We start from the raw sequence: 17,670 nt of genomic DNA on the forward strand, positions 1-17,670 counted from the left end.
ATTTTTTTTGATATAGCGGGTAACCTTGTATTTTAACTCATTCACTGCCATTGACGGCTATAGACGTCAAAAATTCATTTAAAATATTTCTACTAGTTTAACTTTTTTCCCCACTTTTGTTAACAAGAGTATGAAAACTAGAAAAAAATATTGGTCAGATATAATTTTTAAAAAAGTTTTATTGAAAAAGAAAAAGAAAAGATTATTAAAAATTAGGGGCATCAGGCGATTAAAATTTTTAAGGGTAATTAATCGCATGACTTCACTAGTTAAATCACGATTAATCGCAAATTTTATATCTGTTCTAAATGTACAATAAAAAAAAATCTAGGTTTTCATACTCTTGTTAACAAAAGTGGAAAAAAATGTTAAACTAATAGAAATAGCTCAAATGAATTTTTGACGTCTATAGCCGTCAATGGCAGTGAATGAGTTCAGCTAGCCCACCTGACCCAGCAGTCCCAGATGTCACTGTAGCGCTGAACATCCTGTTCCATGCGGCTGCAGATGCTTCGCCATCTTAGCTCCACAGCACCCCCTGTCTGTCTGACAGAGTGCGCAAATAAAGGATCTGTCTGCAGCTCACATTTCTGATCCAGGAGCTGTCCCAGGGCAGCTCTGTTTGCTTCCAATTGGACCAAAGTTTGCTGGGTAAAAAAAAAGAGAATCAACAGTAAACTTAGCCAGTAGCTTCTAAAGCCAACTATTAGCGTGGTTATATGATCGTAAAACTGCAGGACAACTGGGCAGCCGTGGAAAGTAGATTGTAATAACTCAATGAACTGAATACGTTTTGCAAAAATGACAAGTGGGAAAACAGATGCAAGCAATTCTTACCTGACAGGTATGTAGACGGTGTCGTATATGGGACTCCTCATCATCCTCTGCCTCTGCTTCGACACTGCTGATGCTGACTTCAAGCTTGTCTAGCAGTCTCCCCAGTTGACCACAATTATCTTCCCAGCGGGTCCACTCCTGCGGCAGCATCCAACCATAAACATTTCAGGATTGCATTCTTGGATAGTTTCTTCATTATGTATTACCGTATGTATCGTGTTGGGATAGACCGATTATCGGCCGGGCCGATTATCGGTGCCGATATTTGTCAAAATGTTAAATATCAGCATCTGCCTTTTTACGAATGTGAAGGTCAATAAAGCTGGTATCTCGCTGAGCGGTGAATGCTTGCAAACGTTGCACATTTAGGGATTTATTTAAATTTCCACTTTATAAAAAATGATGATGCTGACACTGGACTTTTATTTATTTTTGTATCAAATAAAATAAAGAAATTATGCTTACATTTTGGAAAAATTTTATTTACAGTAGAAAACTTTAGGAAACTATTTACTTGCTTAGTCTTTTATTTAGCATGAGTGAAATTAATTTTTGTTATAATTTTTAAACAAAGTTGCCAAGGCTTTTTTATTCTTATTTTGACGCTAATATTTTCTATTTTACTGCAAATTAACTCATTCACTGCCATTGGCAGCTACAAACGTCAGTAATTCATTTGAACAATTTCTATTAGTTTAACATTTGAGTATGAAAACCTAGAAAATAAATTATTGTAAATTTAGAACCGATATTAAAATTTGTGATTAATCGTGAGTTAACTAGTGAAGTCATGCGATTAATTATGATTACAAATTTTAATCGCCTGATGCCCCTAATTTTTTATATTCTCTTCTTTAAAAAAAAAAAAAAAGATATTTAAAAAAAAAAAGATTATTAAAAAATTAGGGCTGTCAGGCGATTACATTTTTTAATCGTAATTAATCACATGACTTCACTAGTTAACTCACGATTAATCACTAATTTTATATATGTTCTAATACAATCGAAAAAAATCTAGGTTTTCATACTCTTGTTAACAAAAATGGGAAAAAAATGTTAAACTAATAGAAATAGTTTAAATGAATTTTTGACGTCTATAACTGTCAATGGCAGTGAATGAGTTCATATCGGCTTGAAATATCGGTTATCGGCCTCCTTGACTACGTACTACTAATCGATATCGGCCTTGAGAATTCAGTCTATAATGATAGACTGAAATCGGTGTATATGTTTTGGGAATAACAGACCCGGAGCCTCCACTGTGATGCCACTTCCTGTTGTAGCGACTGCTGCAGCAAAGCTTCGCCCCGAACCTCCAGCTGCGCTTGCTCATGAGCCTCTTGAGCCCGCAGTGCTTCTGGATTTCCATGGAATAGATGTCGCATGAAACTCAGCTGAACGCCAAGAATCTGCTGCAACTTCTAGATTCAATCAAATTGGAATGGAGATCAGTCAATATAAAGAGCAAATGTGTGACACAAAATGAAGGAGACGAGGACCTGGTTTCTATGGAGACTCATGTGGAGTTGTCTCGTGTTTTGAACACGTCTCGCCTGCCCCTCAGCAAGGCATCCTTCACCGTGATCCAATAGGCTACTTGTCCCATGTAGTAAGGCCCGGGTCGCTTTCTGTATCACGGTCTTGACTTCTGAACTCTCTCTCACATGTCTGCCCAGCACACACTGCTGAAAGACAACGTATCGTTTTTAATTTTATTTTGAAATAATTAAAAGCCCACATGAGCTATTGACAGCAAATTGTATTGACAGTTCAAAAGTAAGCCATTCTAAGATTGTTAAATACATTCAATTCGATTAAATTTTCAATTATTTTTTTTTTATTTCATTCTTTAAAAGAAAAAAGAAATGAAAGGGGACAGAAAGAAGTTAAACAAAAATGATCGACACAAAATAAATGACAGCAAACAGTCAAGACACTTTCAGGGTAACAAACAAAATAATTCAATAACATGACATTGTGCTTAATATATTTTTACCAGTAATTGTGGTTTAATAAATAAAAATAAAAAAAACAAATAGACTGAGATGATTTAGTTTTATAATCCAGATTGTTCCACAAACTGACACCTTGATTTGAAATACATTGTTCTTTTTGTTTTGTTCTGTATTTAGGTTTGGAAAAAATATCTGTTCCTCTTAATTCGTACTCACTTTCCTTTTTTTTTTTTTTTTTTTTTTTTTGATTTGCATGTTAATTGGTAAAATTTCATGATGGGCTTTATACATTATTTTAAGGCGGTTAAACTCCCATCAATTCATTAAATTTGGAAGTTTAGAGTTGTATAACACAAATAGCACATTTCTGTAAAATAAATTATAACACATCATAAAATATGAAACGACATATCATCAACACCGGCAAAAAACAATACAAAATCACATAAAATACCTCCAGAATGGGAGTTTCCTTTTGGTTTTGGGATATTTCATGACGACGCAGCTCAATCTCCTCCATAAAACATAACTGTTGGGTGAAGAGATCCTGAATGGAAAGTATTGTGTTTATTTCATATGATACAGTTTACGGATCTGAGTAAATATAAAGAAAGGGTCATCATTATTAAATGTATATAAAATATCACAAAAATTGAAATAATAACTTCATAGCATCAAAAAATAATTGCCTATGTTTACCATTTAGAAGTCTTCAAGTACAGTATTCACTGACTTTTAATAAGTGACCCTTAAGAGGCTAAAAAAATAACTTCACTCACTTACTGCCATTGACAGCTATAGACGTCAAAAATTAATTTGAACTATTTCGAACTATTTCTATTAGTTTAACTTTTATTTTTAACATTTTAACAAGGGTATGAAAACCTATCATTTTTTTGTACATTTAGAACAGAAATAAAATTGGTGATTAATCGTGAGTTAACTAGTGAAGTCATGCGATTAATTACGATGACAAATTTTAATCGCCTGATGACCCTAATTTTAAATAATCTTTTCTTTAAAAAAAAAAATAAATATATATATATATTTATCTATTTATATTTTTTATTTTTAATAATCATTTTTTTTCTTTTAAAGAAAATATTAAAAATGAGTGGCGTCCGGCGATTACAATTTTTAATCGTAATTAATCACATGACTTCACAAGTTAACTCATGATTAATCACAAATTTTATATCTGTTCTAATACAATAAAAAAAATCAAGGTTTTTATACTCTTGTTAACAAAAGTAGGAAAAACTAATAGAAATAGTTCAAATTAATTTTGGACGTCTATAGCCGTCAATGGCAGTGAACGAGTTAATATAGTATAAAGCATTTAACAAATCTTTTTAAATGTCATTCTCAACTCATTTGACATTTTAATATAACAACCATTTTAATACGACAATATAATGTACCGCTTAAAAAGCTTCAATTTAGGTCGATAATACCTGTTAAAGGTCATGATGAGCACTTAAAACATATTCCAACACACCTGATGTTGGCTTTTAAGATCCAAAGAGTCAAAGGAGAGTTTGTCGAAAGAGGTGATGACTAATTGGGAAGTCTTCAGACATTTCTGCAGCGATGTTAAACAGCTCAGAGCGTCCGCAACCTCACTCTGAAGTCCAGGACTGATGTTTGACTCCACATGGTGCAGCAGGCCAGCCAGACTCCGCAGCTCCGTTGATACGCACTACACAGAATTTGAAGATGACACCATCAGGGTGGTTGAAGTTGAGAGCCACAAAATCATTGAGATGGATTAGGTTGTTTACTTCATGCTTTAAAATCCGTAGCTGGGTCTCTTCATCCCCAACACCTCCAGGGGTCGACAGAAGGTCCGTCAAGGCATCCAGGCATTGAAGAACTCGCCGTGTAGCCGAGTATAACTTCTCCTTAACGTCTGGATCATCTTTAGACCTCGTCTAAGAATTAGCACAGCACAACGTTATTAAAGAAAAGAGCAGTAACAACCAAGAATGCAGACCAGGCTAACAGTACAGCGACAGATATGTTTTATTAAATATTTTATTAATATTTTTTTAAATATTTTGACCTACGGAGGCGTATTGCATTCACTTAAAACAAAAAAAAAATTAAATCCTGTTTTTCTTTCTAAATTTGTTTGGAGGAGCTTTGAATTTTTGTGTGTAATTTATTTTTTTTTTTTCCTGTTTTTCTGAATATTTGTTTTCTGTTTTACAGATTTTTTTCTGTCCTAAAAAATATTCCAGAAAACAAAAAGGTAAAAATTATTCAGAAAAAACAGGAGGAAAATGTACTTAGAAAAACAAAGTTCTCTAAAAATAAGTCAGAAAAAAATGCATATTTTTTTTCAAGTGAATGCAATGCGCTTCCGTAGTAAATATCATAAAAAATAATTAAGAAACATGGTCTACGTATATAGATTTTTTAACCTAATTCTGGTTACTTAATTCTGTCTGTTAGCGAGAGCCACTACATCGTGATAACTTACATTGATGTTTCTGCATTTGGCAATTTATTATTATATTATATTATTAGTATGGGATTTTTTTTAATGGGCTTTAGGTGAACTGATGAATACACACACACTCGCACGCATGCACGCACACACACACGCACATACACATACTCACCCACATACAAAAAAAATAATATATATATATATATATATATATATATATATATATATATGTGTGTATATGTATATATATATATATGCATATATATATTTAAAAAAATAATAATAAAAAAAAACATTTATTAATTTTTTTTAATTTATTTGTTTTTTTAAAAAAAGGAGAGCAATGATGATGTCAAATCGAATGAACAATACTGAGCTCTCCTAAGGAAAATAAAAATAAAAAATAAAAATAAATAAATAAAAATAAAAAATAAAAAAATAATTAAAATTAATTAGTGATATTTTCATAAAATAATAAATGTGTTGATTTTGCCCTCAATTTAATTGTAAAATAGGTGGGGAAAAACTACATACGTAATAGAATAATACTGGAAGATAAATTATAATAAAAACTGATATACTCCCTACTCCTATAAACCTAATGCAAATTTTTCAGACTGCTCATGGACATACTATTTGACTCAGCATGGCGATGGACTCATTTGCATGCTGGAGAACAGCTGAAGTTGACAGCAGTTTCCCTTCCGCAACCTAAACAGAAATGTACATATCAGATCCATGATTATTTTTTATTTTTTTGGTGGGCTTGATTCAATTGTAGCAATGTTGTGTTCGGTTGACTTGCTCACCATTGCAACCTTGCCATCGGTCATCAGCCTCTGATGCTCTTCCTGAAGTGTCTGCAGGGCTTCCAGTTTCTGAGAGATTTGAATGTGAAGCAGGCTCCACCGTTGCCGCTCTGTCTCGTCTTTGCTGGATTCGGACAATCTTGCGTGCAAAATGATGGATTCACGTTGATTGGCGACATTTATTTGACTGTGTTCATGAAAGTGAAAAGGAGATTTTACATGATAGACGTTGCTGAAGGCTTGAAGTCGTGTTGATCTTTTCCCGCTTTGCCATCACTGATGATGAGTCCACTTGGCTCCTTAATTCACAGATAAAAAATTTGATGTGAAGATTAATTAGGGGTGGGAATCTTTGAATGTCTCACGATTCGATTCGGAATCGATTTCCGTTTAAGAACGATTTTTTTTTTTGATTCAAAATGATTTGATTCAAAATAATTTTTGCTTCAATTTATAGATGTTCAAGGAATTGTAATGATCTACTCAAGTCTGACTCGCTAATGCTAATTAGCGCGCTACTCGCGGCACTTTTATCACTCAAAAGAGCTCCATGCTGCAAAAAAATTAAAACTTTTATTGGAATAACTTGATCAGTACTTTTTCCTTCTACCCTCTAATGTGGCTACTACAACTTAACAGTGTATCAGACCGCGTGGAACCACACTGCCCCTAAGTGGCCAAATCGGGTACAACATGAACAGCGCTCCCAATAAAGGCACACACAAACAAAGGGAAGACGGTATAAAATAATTTAAATAAAATCAATTTTGGGACATTTAAAATCGATTCTGAATTGTACTAAATGAGAATCGATTTTTTGGCACACCCCTAATATTAATGTATCAACATCTTTTCAGTGGCTTACTTGACTTGGATGCGTCGCCGTGGACTTCCTTGTGGCTGTAATATGTTGTACTGCGTCCTGATTGGACAGCATATTGATGGTGGGGACAAATATGTCAAAATCTGGAAGTGTATAATGGCCTTCTGTGGCCACGACGGCACGAGAGCGGTCTTGATTGGCAGAAATGGTGGACGTGATTATGGACTTAGGAGCCACAATTTTGAACCCAAGTACTTCACCACTACCAGCTTCAGTGTCCAGTCTTGTTTCTGATGTCATTAATCCACTTTGAGCATTTTCTAGCTCAAACTTCTTGGAATCAAGCCCAGATGATTCGGTTCTATTTAATCTCGTCTCTTCAGAAACTGGTTTGGAAAATTGGGCAGGCACATCGGCCAAGGCCTGACAAAAAAAATAAAATAAATAATAATAATAAAAATCACATTTGATCTCTTAACAAATCAGTTTAAGGATTACATTAACGTACAACAATATAATTTACAACTACAGTAGTAGATATGATAAGATTATTTACCTTGGCGTCAGACAGTGCCTCCCCATCGACGATGTCATCACTTTTCACCTCTGAAGCACACAGTGTGTCCTCTGGGTCCTAGCACATGAACCTTGTCGGTCTTGAAACGGAAATGCTCGACATGCACATGCAGACGCATTTAAGTCTTGAATGTGTGCGTGTGTGCGCGTGTATTTGTGCATGGTTACTGAGAAGCGACCCATTTAAAGCAGCTGCTTGTGACAGCGCCGTAGAGAAAGTGGACTGCTCAACTGACACAGCCTGATATCGACATGTAATGTAGATGAAGTCACAAAATAAAAAAAAAATTAAAAAAGAAAAGATTTTGATTTAGACAACATATGAATAAAAATGTCAATAAAAGGTCAGGAAGATTTGTTAAAAGGTATAAAAAAAAAAAAAAGATGATTGAGTTTCATTTCAAAATACAGTCGAGTGAACATATATTCATCTTGTGAGTAATCTGATTACTTGAATATAGGTTTACCTCAGGAATACTGCTTGTTAGTGTGTCCGAAGACGACGAGTGGCAGCTCTCGTCTTCGTCCGGCTCGTCTTCTAAATTAGAGTCCTCAAAAGCCTCCCGGTTTAGCTGATAAGGGTCATGTAAATTGAATTTTCAAAACATGCAGGAAAGGGGCGGAGTTAAGCCAATTAAATTAATATATGCAAAATACAATCTGGCTTTTTGTAATATTTTCTTGGAAAAAATGATGAGATCAAATTTCGGGTCAATTAGTATGAATTGGTGTTACCTGGACCAAATATCTCAATTGAGCTCCATCCAAGTGTGAGACTTCTGCACAAGGTTTGAGGCTGAGGTCAATGCCATGACCCTCACCCGATGTCTCCTTCAAAATCTTATCCTTTGACAAAAAAAATGTAGAGAGATTGCAGGAAAAGTGACAAACCCTTTTTCCATTCCATTATTGCCTGTTGCTAAATTAAATCATCTTCTAATCGCAAACACACTCGTTTGTAGAGCTTTTATTTCGCCTCGGCTGATGTCAGCGCTCCATCGATTCTCACCGTCCAACCATTTCCCGCAGTAAATTCTACAATCCAGTATTTCATTTCAATGTAGCTTTTACCTGCAGAAGAACGGCTTGTTGATGGGTGAGATCTTCCAAGTCGCTCAGCACCTGCAGGAGAGCTTTTATTCCGGAGAACACGTCGAGGCTCTCCTTTATTTCCTGCGGGAGACGTAAATCTCCTTTGTAGCTTTCCATGTCCTCTAATGTCTTCTGCATTGAGTGGACATTGTCCAGGATCACCTTTAGAGTCCAAGTCAAAAGTGGAAAAGGGAAGCGGCAAGTGAAAAAAAAGCAGATTAAGCACAGATATTCTTATTCATATTGTACCTCTCTCTGTTTTTGTTTTTTTTTTCGTTTTTTAGTTATTTATAATCTTTACTTCACCTGTTGGTTTTGAAGATGCTCTTTCAGTGCAATGCTGGAATTGTCTATCGAGGATAAAATAGTTTTGATTTTTGGGACATTCTCCTCCAAGGTCTTTAGCTCATCTTCCAAGGCCTCCACTACCTGCAAAAAAGGACGATGACATGGGATGAAACACACGGCAGAAGTTGCCAAATCTGAAACTGAGCGCTGATGTATTGTCCTCACCAAAAGAAAATAAATAATCTTACAATTTAATACTTAAAAAAAACGTACAGCACCTCAACAGCCTGCTTGAGGCTCTCCATCGGCTCCAGAATGCTCTTCTGCATCTTTTGAACCCGTTGCTCCGTGTTATCCATCCTCTGCTGCTGTGTGCTGAGATCACACACGGCGGAAATCTCAGCTAACACCGGCCGGAAATCCTTCAGCGCGCTCCTGATTCTCGCCGAGTCGTCCAGGACCAGCTGGAGACAGACGGACGGAAGAAATCGTTGTGTTTTGGAGAGAGAATCAAACGGAAAAGGCTGTTTGTAGTCACTAACTTGTAAGGACTTTGCATGATTGTGGAGGCCTTTGGATGTCGGGGTGGAGCAGGGAATACTCAGCCATGCCTGGGCTTCGCCGAACCAACAGGTGGCGCTGCGCAGGAGGTCTTCGAACTCTTGAAGAGAGGCGGGGATCTAGAACGCACATCAAGCATAAAGCATCAAGCATGAAGCAAAGCTGCTGACCCTGGAAACTGCATATATTGTTTTATTATGGAATGTGTGTGCGTGAATGTGCATTTTTCTTAAAGGGACAGTGAGATACTTTTAGTTGATGTTGATTATGGTTAACTTCCACATTTCTTGACCGATTCCAGTCGTTTAAATTGTAAACTGTTCAGCTCATTTACAAGAGTCAGCAGTCCAATTCAAAATTTCCGCGGGAATTTTTCTAGTTATTATTATTAAACTAAAAATAAGATAAGAAATGTAACATTTAAGAAATTTGACAACACTATTTATTGGAGGAAACAATAAGAAGCTATTGTTTAAGTTTTTATGTAACTTTTTAAGACATGCTCATGACCCTGGGAGTTGCTTGAACTTTTTGTTAGAATTCTAAAACAAAAATTTCTATTGTATAAGAATTATATATATATATATTAAAAAACTGAACAGAAAACTGAAATCTGAAAAGTTGCTCAATAAACATGTTTGCTCCCAAAAAACGTATTTATACGTTCTATTTGAAATATTACCATGGTCCCGAAAACGTATTTATATGTTTTCTTTATGGGGTGTTTTTATGCTAGAGCATACAGAAGGCTTTGATGCAGCCTCTGAACTGAAGAGAATGCTTGAAGCAATGGTAGTTATTATAAACACGGCCAGCAGGTGACAGCAGAGTACAAGAGAGCAACCAGGGTCATGTTGCAAAAGGCAAAAGACGAAACTTAATTATATTCTAATGCTAATTGCTGCAAAACGGAAACAGATAGAAATATACTTTTTTTTTTTCCTGATGAAAGAAGAGACTCAAATGTTTTCTTTTGGTAGATGACATGTTTTTATAGCAATAGAACACACTATTCTGTGGGCCTGGCAAACTCAGTCAAAATCCAGTCAAACAGCCAGGAGCGAAGGTGGTTACTTCAGTGAAAATGGCTGGGAGTGAATGAGTTGAAGACATTTGAACAAAGTATTTTGTATGATTTTTTGTTGTTGTTTGTTTTGACACCAATATTTGCCCTTTTTAGTGAACGTGAATATCAGCATCGGTATCAAAAACAAAATGGTCTATCTCTGCTGACCTTCCTCAGGAAAGCAGTACGATGCTCAACCATCTGCACCGCATCCTGGTAAAGCTGCAGCGGTCGTGTCAGTTGATCCATGAACAGGTGAGCCTGGTCTGACTGTTTTTCCACAAGATCCTGCACCTCACTCTCCAGGAGCATCAACTGACTGTGACACGAGTCCAACTTGTCCCACGCGTGCTGCGGAAACAGCGGAACATTTGATTGAGACGTCAAGACGTTGCGGTTTACTCAAAACATTTCACGACGGCTCACTCGCTTACCTTGAGAGCATGCTGTGCCTCAGTGACCGTTGAGTTCTTTTGCGCTAGAGATAATTTCACTTGCCCCAAGCCTGATATCAACTCTGACACTTGACAAGCAAGTTTTTGAAGTGACACACTCTGTTTTGTTAGCTGCAGAAAAAAACGAGACGAGTAGATGAACTCATTAATACTGTAATAAAATACATGATTGATGATGGTCTTCATTATGATCCACTACCTTCTTTTCAGCTTCCTGCATAGACTCTTGAAGAGTTTGCACCCGCTGGCCGATATCAGCTGGAATCTCTCCATATTGCTCCTGCACACTGTCCAGGATAGCCTTTAGCGTACCCCTCAGATTGGACACATCCTTTGTGAGCTCCTTTCAGTGTGAAGATAAAGGGAAAAAAATGGAGGCCAGGGGAAAAAAAGGACAAAGAAGATAGTGGTCCAAATTGAATTCTTGCAAGCACTTTTTATCGAATAATGGAAGAGAAGATTCTCTAGCTTGAAGGTAAAAAAAACAAAGTTCTGTTTTGATAGATATCAATATCAATTAAACAATGTAAATTAAATTGCATCATCATGCAAGTGGAATATTTTCCCCTTCTCATGTGGCAAAATAACCAAAATACTTTATTAAGCCCGTATCCCACAAACAGGACGAACATTAGCATCGCTAATAAATGTTTGTTGATTCTTAAACAGTCTTTAAACATTCCTAAACAGTCTTAATGGTTCCCTGAACAGTCTTAATGGTCTTTCTTGTTGCAAGGAAATGTTGAAGATGTTCAACATTTTGAACATCTTCAATATTTATTTTAGAGAACCATCAAGACTGTTTTGAGAACGTTTAGGAAACGCTGCAACCTTTAACAAATCCTGATGTAAAAATCAAGATTCGCCAGCGTCGCAAATGTTCATCCCCCAGTGGGATAAGGGCTTTAGAAATGACTTTTTGTTAAGTGCAGTTTTACACCACAAACAAAAAAACACTTACCTGCTGTCGTGCTGAATCCATTTTGTTGACCAGCATGGGAAGAATAGTACACATGCTCTTCTCCACCTCTCCTATCCTCTCTTCAAACTGCTGTCTGTCCATCTCCTCTATCTTGGCAACAGCCATCACCTGGAGATTTCTCTCCTTCAAACTGTAGAGAACAGTTCTTAGCATGTTTGCTAACAATGCAATAAAGGTGTATGGAAGCTAACATACCGTTTGATATTTTCTTGCATCTTCCCAAGTGTGACACCAAAAGGCCCAGAGAGACTACTGGGATTTTTGGAAGGAGTCAAGCTCAAGACATGCTCCAGTCGGTGCTCCAGTGAGGCTACAGTTTGTCGCTCTTGTTCCAGACCAACCTGCTGCATCTCTGCCCGGGCGACGAGATTCTGGAGCTCATCTTGTGTGAATATTTGAGCAGAGGAGTCGGGAACCTTTGCCTGGAGGGTAGACAATGAGCTGCAGCTCTGCTCCACCTAAAAACAATTTCATTTTAGTGTGAATCAATTTAAAAGTATATATTATTCATATTGTTGGTGTACAAGTATCACTAGCACAACTCTTTTTTTTTTTGTATTAAATTTGTTGAATTTTTTATCAAGGCTGCCTATTGTTTTGGTTCGTACTTTTGTTGGTTTTACATACTGGTACATTATTAACTCATTCACTGCCATTGACGACTATAGACGTCAAAAATTCATTTGAACTATTTCTATTACTTTTGTTAACAAGAATATGAAAACCTAGAAAGAAAAAATATTGTAAAAATATTGTACATTTAGAACAGATATCAAATTTGTGATTAATCTTGAGTTAACTAGTGAGGTCATGTGATTAATTACAACAAAAAAATGTAATCGTCTGATGCTCCTAATTAAAAAAAGAAAGAAATGATAATTAAAAATCTGGGGCGTCAGACAATTACATTTTTTAATTGTAATTAATCGCATGACTTCAATAGTTAACTCACGATTAATCACAAATTTTATATCTGCTCTAAATGTACAATACATGTTTTTTCTAGGTTTTCATACTCTTGTCAACAAAAGTGGGAAAAATGTTAAACTAATAGAAATAGTTCAAATAAATTTTTGACATCTATAGTCGCCTATGGCAGTGAATGAGTTAATATGTGGTATGTATGAATATTTCAGTGGAAGTTTCAGACTTACACTAGTTGTGATGTCCTTCCATTCCTCTACTCTCTGATCCGCTTGTGCCTTGAGCAGACCGACACCGCGCCGCAGTGACACCCAGCGCCTCCAGAGGGCGCCGAGCTCGCCGTCCTTTCCAGTGCCACATCCCTGCATGGGGCATCTTTCTCGGAGTTCTTCAATCTTCCTAGCAAGGTCGCAGACACCCTCCATCAAGTCCTTCGATGGCCAGAAAAAAATACTGTTTTGAGTGTCTTGAAATGTGCCAGTAAGTAAGTTTGATGTGTTTTTATTATCATTATTTTCAGTAGTGTCCAAGTAGGGTTCTAAAGAGTTCAGCTGGAGGTTTACCACATACATAGCATATGGCTTGTCGTCCCTACCTTGGACCGTTTGTGTTGCGCAGCGCATTTATCATAGGACGTCACTTCTTCTGCTGCGCAAGCTGAAAGCTTTGCTTCAAATTCAGTAAGACGCAGTTGTATGTCTTTGTGACAAACCCTGTGGCTTTGTTGTCGAAGTTCACACCTGTAACACCGTTTTCATTACTCCCCTTTAAAAACCAAGAAAAACAAGGCATAATAATAGAGCCGGTACCTCTGCAAGGACTCCAGTCGGAGCCGAGCCTGAGCCTCCAGTACGGCCCTTCCCACTAACAACTGGCTCAGGATGCCAACGTGCAGATCTTGAGTCTTTGAACGGGAAAGGCAGACTTGTTGGGGCACCAATTCAACAAGGTGCTGAATATGGGCAACAAATCCGTCCTCAAGAGCTTGGACGGCCTGTTGGGTCTGAGTTTGCTCCTCCGTGCAGTCGAGAAACCCACCAGGAGCTGATAAAAATGTAATTTCAGCATTGTGAAGGAAGTTGATCGCTCCCTGAGCAGCCCACTGGTAATCTTTCAAAGATTCTCGAGTCTTGGATAAACATTCCTGTTGAAGATAAATTCAAGAGAAATCTGAACATCTCGCACCTTGAGTAGTGCCCCCCCCCCCCCCCAAAGGAATTGTGTTTGACCTTCAAGGTTTCACTGGACTCACCATTTGTAAATGGCACTCCTGCATGACAGCATCTTGAAGTAAATGCAAATCAGTGTGACTCTTTACGTTCATTTTCCCTTTCCAAGCCAGAGCGCGCAACACTCCCATCCCAGACTCCATGTTTCTCCAAATCACCCACCGCCTTTGCAGCGCAACATCCACGGCTCTTTCATCTGGACCGACTGGCTCCATACCCTTCAGCTCCTGTGCTGTTCTTTGGAAGAACTCCATTAAGGTCGGGAGCTCGGAGGAAAATCGCAGGCCCGGGAGAAGCTTGCCCTCTAAACGTTTGACCTCTTCCGCGGCAGTGCGCTCCCAAGAAACAAACGTCTCCACAGTGCGGCGAATGCTCCGCCTTTCTAAATCCATCTCGGCCGGGCGCAGCTCCTGAGAAATCGCCTCCAGTTGGTCGGCCGCGTCTTGACACTGTGTCTTCATCAGCGGGAGGTCAACTAAGAGCGCCTGGCAAAGTTTGAACCTCTCGCCCAAACTTAATGTTCTATCGTTAGCCTTCCGGAATTGCGCTTGGGAAACATCCCTCAAATCCTCCATTTGCTTCTTCAGTTGCAGATATTTGTCTTGCTCCGAAGCATGAGCGCTAAGAACTTTGCATCTGTCTTGCAGTTGCCCAATGGTGCACAGCAGAGAGCGCCGCTCTGTTTCCTGGCAGTGTTGAATCTCTTGCACTTGACACTGACGCTCCATTAGCACGTGCTTCAGAAGTGCGATAGTCAAAATGGTTTCCTGCGTCATGGGGAAGTGATGTCGGTCCAAACGCGACGAGACGTTCTTCAGGCTATCCTCAATGGTGGACAGCTCCTCACCAGAAGACGTACGCTCATGAATCAGCTCCTCCAAATGCCAGCTGGTTGCGCCCTCTCGAGCCAGCAAGCCATCAAATCCTGTCCAGATGCCCGAGAGTCTGTTGACAAGGTAGCGGCTCTCCCCGGGGCTCAAACCTTCCGCCGCTTCCTTGCACCTTGTCTCTAGATCATCGACCAGACTTAGATGGTTTTCTATATCCTCAGCAACTTTTTGGTGATGTTGTAGCTCGTCTTCAAGTGAGCCGAGGTCAACCCTTGAAACATTCTCAACGTAAGCACAGGTTTCTCTGTTGGCGTTTGCTACTACTAGCCACGTATCGATGCTATCAAGGTGGTCTAACAGTTTCTCCCTCTCTTGTAGATTCTTCTTCATTGTCTCAAGGACGTCATCCAAGGTTTTAGTGATGGTGCCATATAGGTCTTGTACTACTTGTAAGCCCTTTTTCTCCATGTTTGACGCTTCTTCTCTCATTTCCTGTCGTTGCATCTTTGACCTTCTGATCATGAGATCTGTCCGATATTTCTCCATTTTAGCGATCTGAATGTGAGCTTCCTCTGGGAAGAGAGACAACTTTTTGCCAATTATAATGCGGTATTCCATCTGCTTTGCCCATGTGATCCATTCTTGGAACTGCTTGTTAGCATCAGCGCCACATATTGCTTGTTTTTTGCTAGCCTTCAGCAAGGTCGTCAATTCTTCAAGGTCACGTTTAATGCTGTCCTTCTCTTTCTGGCCTATGAACGACTGGAGAAGAGCATCTGAGAAAGACTGTCCAAGACGCACGTGCAACTGCTTACACACTTTTAGGTCTTCACTCAAACAAAAAAGTTCTAAAGCGCTTTTGGTGTGGTGGCATTTCTCATGTGACTCCATGGATTCCCGGATTGCTTCAATCTTGTCTTTAAGCCGTCCCGCCTCTTTAATGAGGACAGACGACTGACAGGAAGAGTTAGCCGCCTGACACGAGGCTCTCTTGATACTTCCACTCAAAAGTCTCCACTCATCTTGCACATCTCCAAGCTGAGCAAGAAGGGCGCCGGAGCTTTCCGCGTCGCTCAAGTGCACGGCCAACTGGCTACTCGACGCGCGGAGCTCTTGCCACATTTCTTCGCTCCGCTTTAAGGTTTGCAGCAAGGAGTGGAGTTTTTCAGTTTGGAGAGCACTGCTTCCCAAGGCGCGTCTAAAAAAAATTAATAAGACGATCCCTTTAGAAACAAACTTAGATCATACAAACATACATTAATATTACAGTTTCGCAGAGTTGGCAAGGATTATCCTTAAAATGTGTTTACACTCAAATTCGTTTTTACTCACAAGGACTTAAAACCATCCTTTGATGGAAGCTACTGACCAACCATGAAATTACTCACAAGCTCATTTTTTTCTTCTCAGCATCTACTTCATCAAGGAAAACTTTGATTTTCTCCAGCTGTTTGTGATACTGTTTGACTTCACCCAGCTGAGCCGTTTTGACTTGGACTGTGGCGGAGGCATCCAGCAGCGCCGTACTCCACTGGGCTTCTAGTCTTTTCAAGACATTTGGACCGCAAAGTTGAGAGGAGCTGGTACTTTTCATCAGCGCAACTTGGTCCAGGACGCAATGCTTATAAACCTGCAGTAGCCAGAACGAACAGGCTTGATGGAATTTGTAGTCACATACAAAATATCGAAGCAGTGTAAGATAAATAAGAATGACTACGTACCTCTGCCTTCTCCAGCTGTTTGGCCATAGCGGTGACATCCAGCTGTGCCGGCAGATACCGACATGCCAGCACATTTTGGACTGCTCTGACCAGTCTGATCTCGGCTTCACTCGGTGAAGACTGAAGGTACCAGTTTAAATCCAAGTGCGTTGTCCTCTATAACATAAACTCAATTTAACCCCTAGGCGTTATCGTGACCATTTTTGGGCTTTTTTGTTGGTTCTGACCAAGCCATTTCAAAAATAAAATACTGCCCACGGGTTAAATGCAACTTGCTATACCGTTAGCTTCTATGCATGATGACGGCGCATTTGCAGCGTTGCATATCTGTCATTAGAGCTATTTTATTGGTATTATGCCAAGTATACAGTAAATGTTGAAATTGAAATATTGAACAGCTGTAAATTATTTGATGGTGATCACTTATGGTAAAATTGTTTTGAACGAAACAAAGGTTGACCAATGGCAGACTTTTTGGGGTTCTACTGGATTGAAGCAACAGATTGCCAGTTGTTTACTCTTGGGAAGCACAAGGAAATCACTGCAACTTCCCTTAAGAGGCGTAATGGGAATAACAACAATCGAAACATCTTATCTGCAAGAATTGCATATTTAAAAAAATAAAAAATAAATAAAAATAAAAAAAAGCAATGATGATGACATGTCAAATCGGTAAAATTACCGAATGAATACTGAGCGCTCCAGAAAAAAATAAATAAATAATTATTAAAAAAAAAAAAAGAATCGCATATTTAAAGAAACATCTAAGAGAGAAAATAGAACGTTATTTAGAATAAAAACTCACATTTATGATGTTGTTTCTTTCTACCATGCTCTGGATCTCAGACAAAAGGTCCTGCATGGTGGAGCCGTGTTTGTATGAGGGCAGTCCGAGTGATTCGCAAGTCTCCTGCTCGGATGCCGGCTCTTCCAAGTTGGAAGACATCTCTTCTCCAACCTAAACATTACGCATAGAAACATGGGCAGTGTGGCAAAAAAAAAAAAAAAAAGCCTCATTCTGTTCCTGTTTAGGCTCAGATAATAACAGAGCTTCCTGTTCATGTTACTTT

General features: G+C 38.5%; 1 protein-coding gene across 8 annotated transcripts in view; it reads right to left on the minus strand.

Annotated features, from left to right (window-relative positions):
* The window catches only part of syne2a (spectrin repeat containing, nuclear envelope 2a), a 61,833-nt gene that overhangs the window by 39,429 nt on the left and 4,734 nt on the right, over positions 1-17,670 (minus strand). For 5 of the 8 annotated variants that reach the window (XR_013289456.1, XM_077552804.1, XM_077552807.1 and 2 more), the window contains exons 9-38: positions 17,406-17,558; positions 16,601-16,756; positions 16,268-16,509; positions 14,073-16,077; positions 13,630-13,964; positions 13,416-13,560; positions 13,051-13,251; positions 12,092-12,354; positions 11,876-12,026; positions 11,114-11,257; positions 10,894-11,025; positions 10,628-10,810; positions 9,375-9,512; positions 9,111-9,296; positions 8,851-8,973; positions 8,524-8,706; positions 8,188-8,298; positions 7,920-8,024; positions 7,433-7,510; positions 6,919-7,299; positions 6,273-6,352; positions 6,054-6,192; positions 5,878-5,955; positions 4,574-4,723; positions 4,291-4,491; positions 3,247-3,339; positions 2,337-2,522; positions 2,085-2,258; positions 838-975; positions 448-647 (exon numbers count right to left, since the gene is read on the minus strand). Coding sequence is in view for 7 of the 8 variants with exons in the window: in XM_077552804.1 (XP_077408930.1) it covers positions 448-647; positions 838-975; positions 2,085-2,258; positions 2,337-2,522; positions 3,247-3,339; positions 4,291-4,491; positions 4,574-4,723; positions 5,878-5,955; positions 6,054-6,192; positions 6,273-6,352; positions 6,919-7,299; positions 7,433-7,510; positions 7,920-8,024; positions 8,188-8,298; positions 8,524-8,706; positions 8,851-8,973; positions 9,111-9,296; positions 9,375-9,512; positions 10,628-10,810; positions 10,894-11,025; positions 11,114-11,257; positions 11,876-12,026; positions 12,092-12,354; positions 13,051-13,251; positions 13,416-13,560; positions 13,630-13,964; positions 14,073-16,077; positions 16,268-16,509; positions 16,601-16,756; positions 17,406-17,558 (6,854 nt within the window). In the remaining variant the exon portion in view is untranslated. The remainder of the gene's footprint in view (positions 1-447; positions 648-837; positions 976-2,084; positions 2,259-2,336; positions 2,523-3,246; positions 3,340-4,290; positions 4,492-4,573; positions 4,724-5,877; positions 5,956-6,053; positions 6,193-6,272; positions 6,353-6,918; positions 7,300-7,432; positions 7,511-7,919; positions 8,025-8,187; positions 8,299-8,523; positions 8,707-8,850; positions 8,974-9,110; positions 9,297-9,374; positions 9,513-10,627; positions 10,811-10,893; positions 11,026-11,113; positions 11,258-11,875; positions 12,027-12,091; positions 12,355-13,050; positions 13,252-13,415; positions 13,561-13,629; positions 13,965-14,072; positions 16,078-16,267; positions 16,510-16,600; positions 16,757-17,405; positions 17,559-17,670) is intronic. The other 3 variants (XM_077552809.1, XM_077552808.1, XM_077552806.1) reach the window with 3 other exon arrangements.

Source organism: Vanacampus margaritifer, chromosome 19, assembly GCF_051991255.1.
Source record: "Vanacampus margaritifer isolate UIUO_Vmar chromosome 19, RoL_Vmar_1.0, whole genome shotgun sequence".
NCBI lineage: Eukaryota > Metazoa > Chordata > Actinopteri > Syngnathiformes > Syngnathidae > Vanacampus > Vanacampus margaritifer.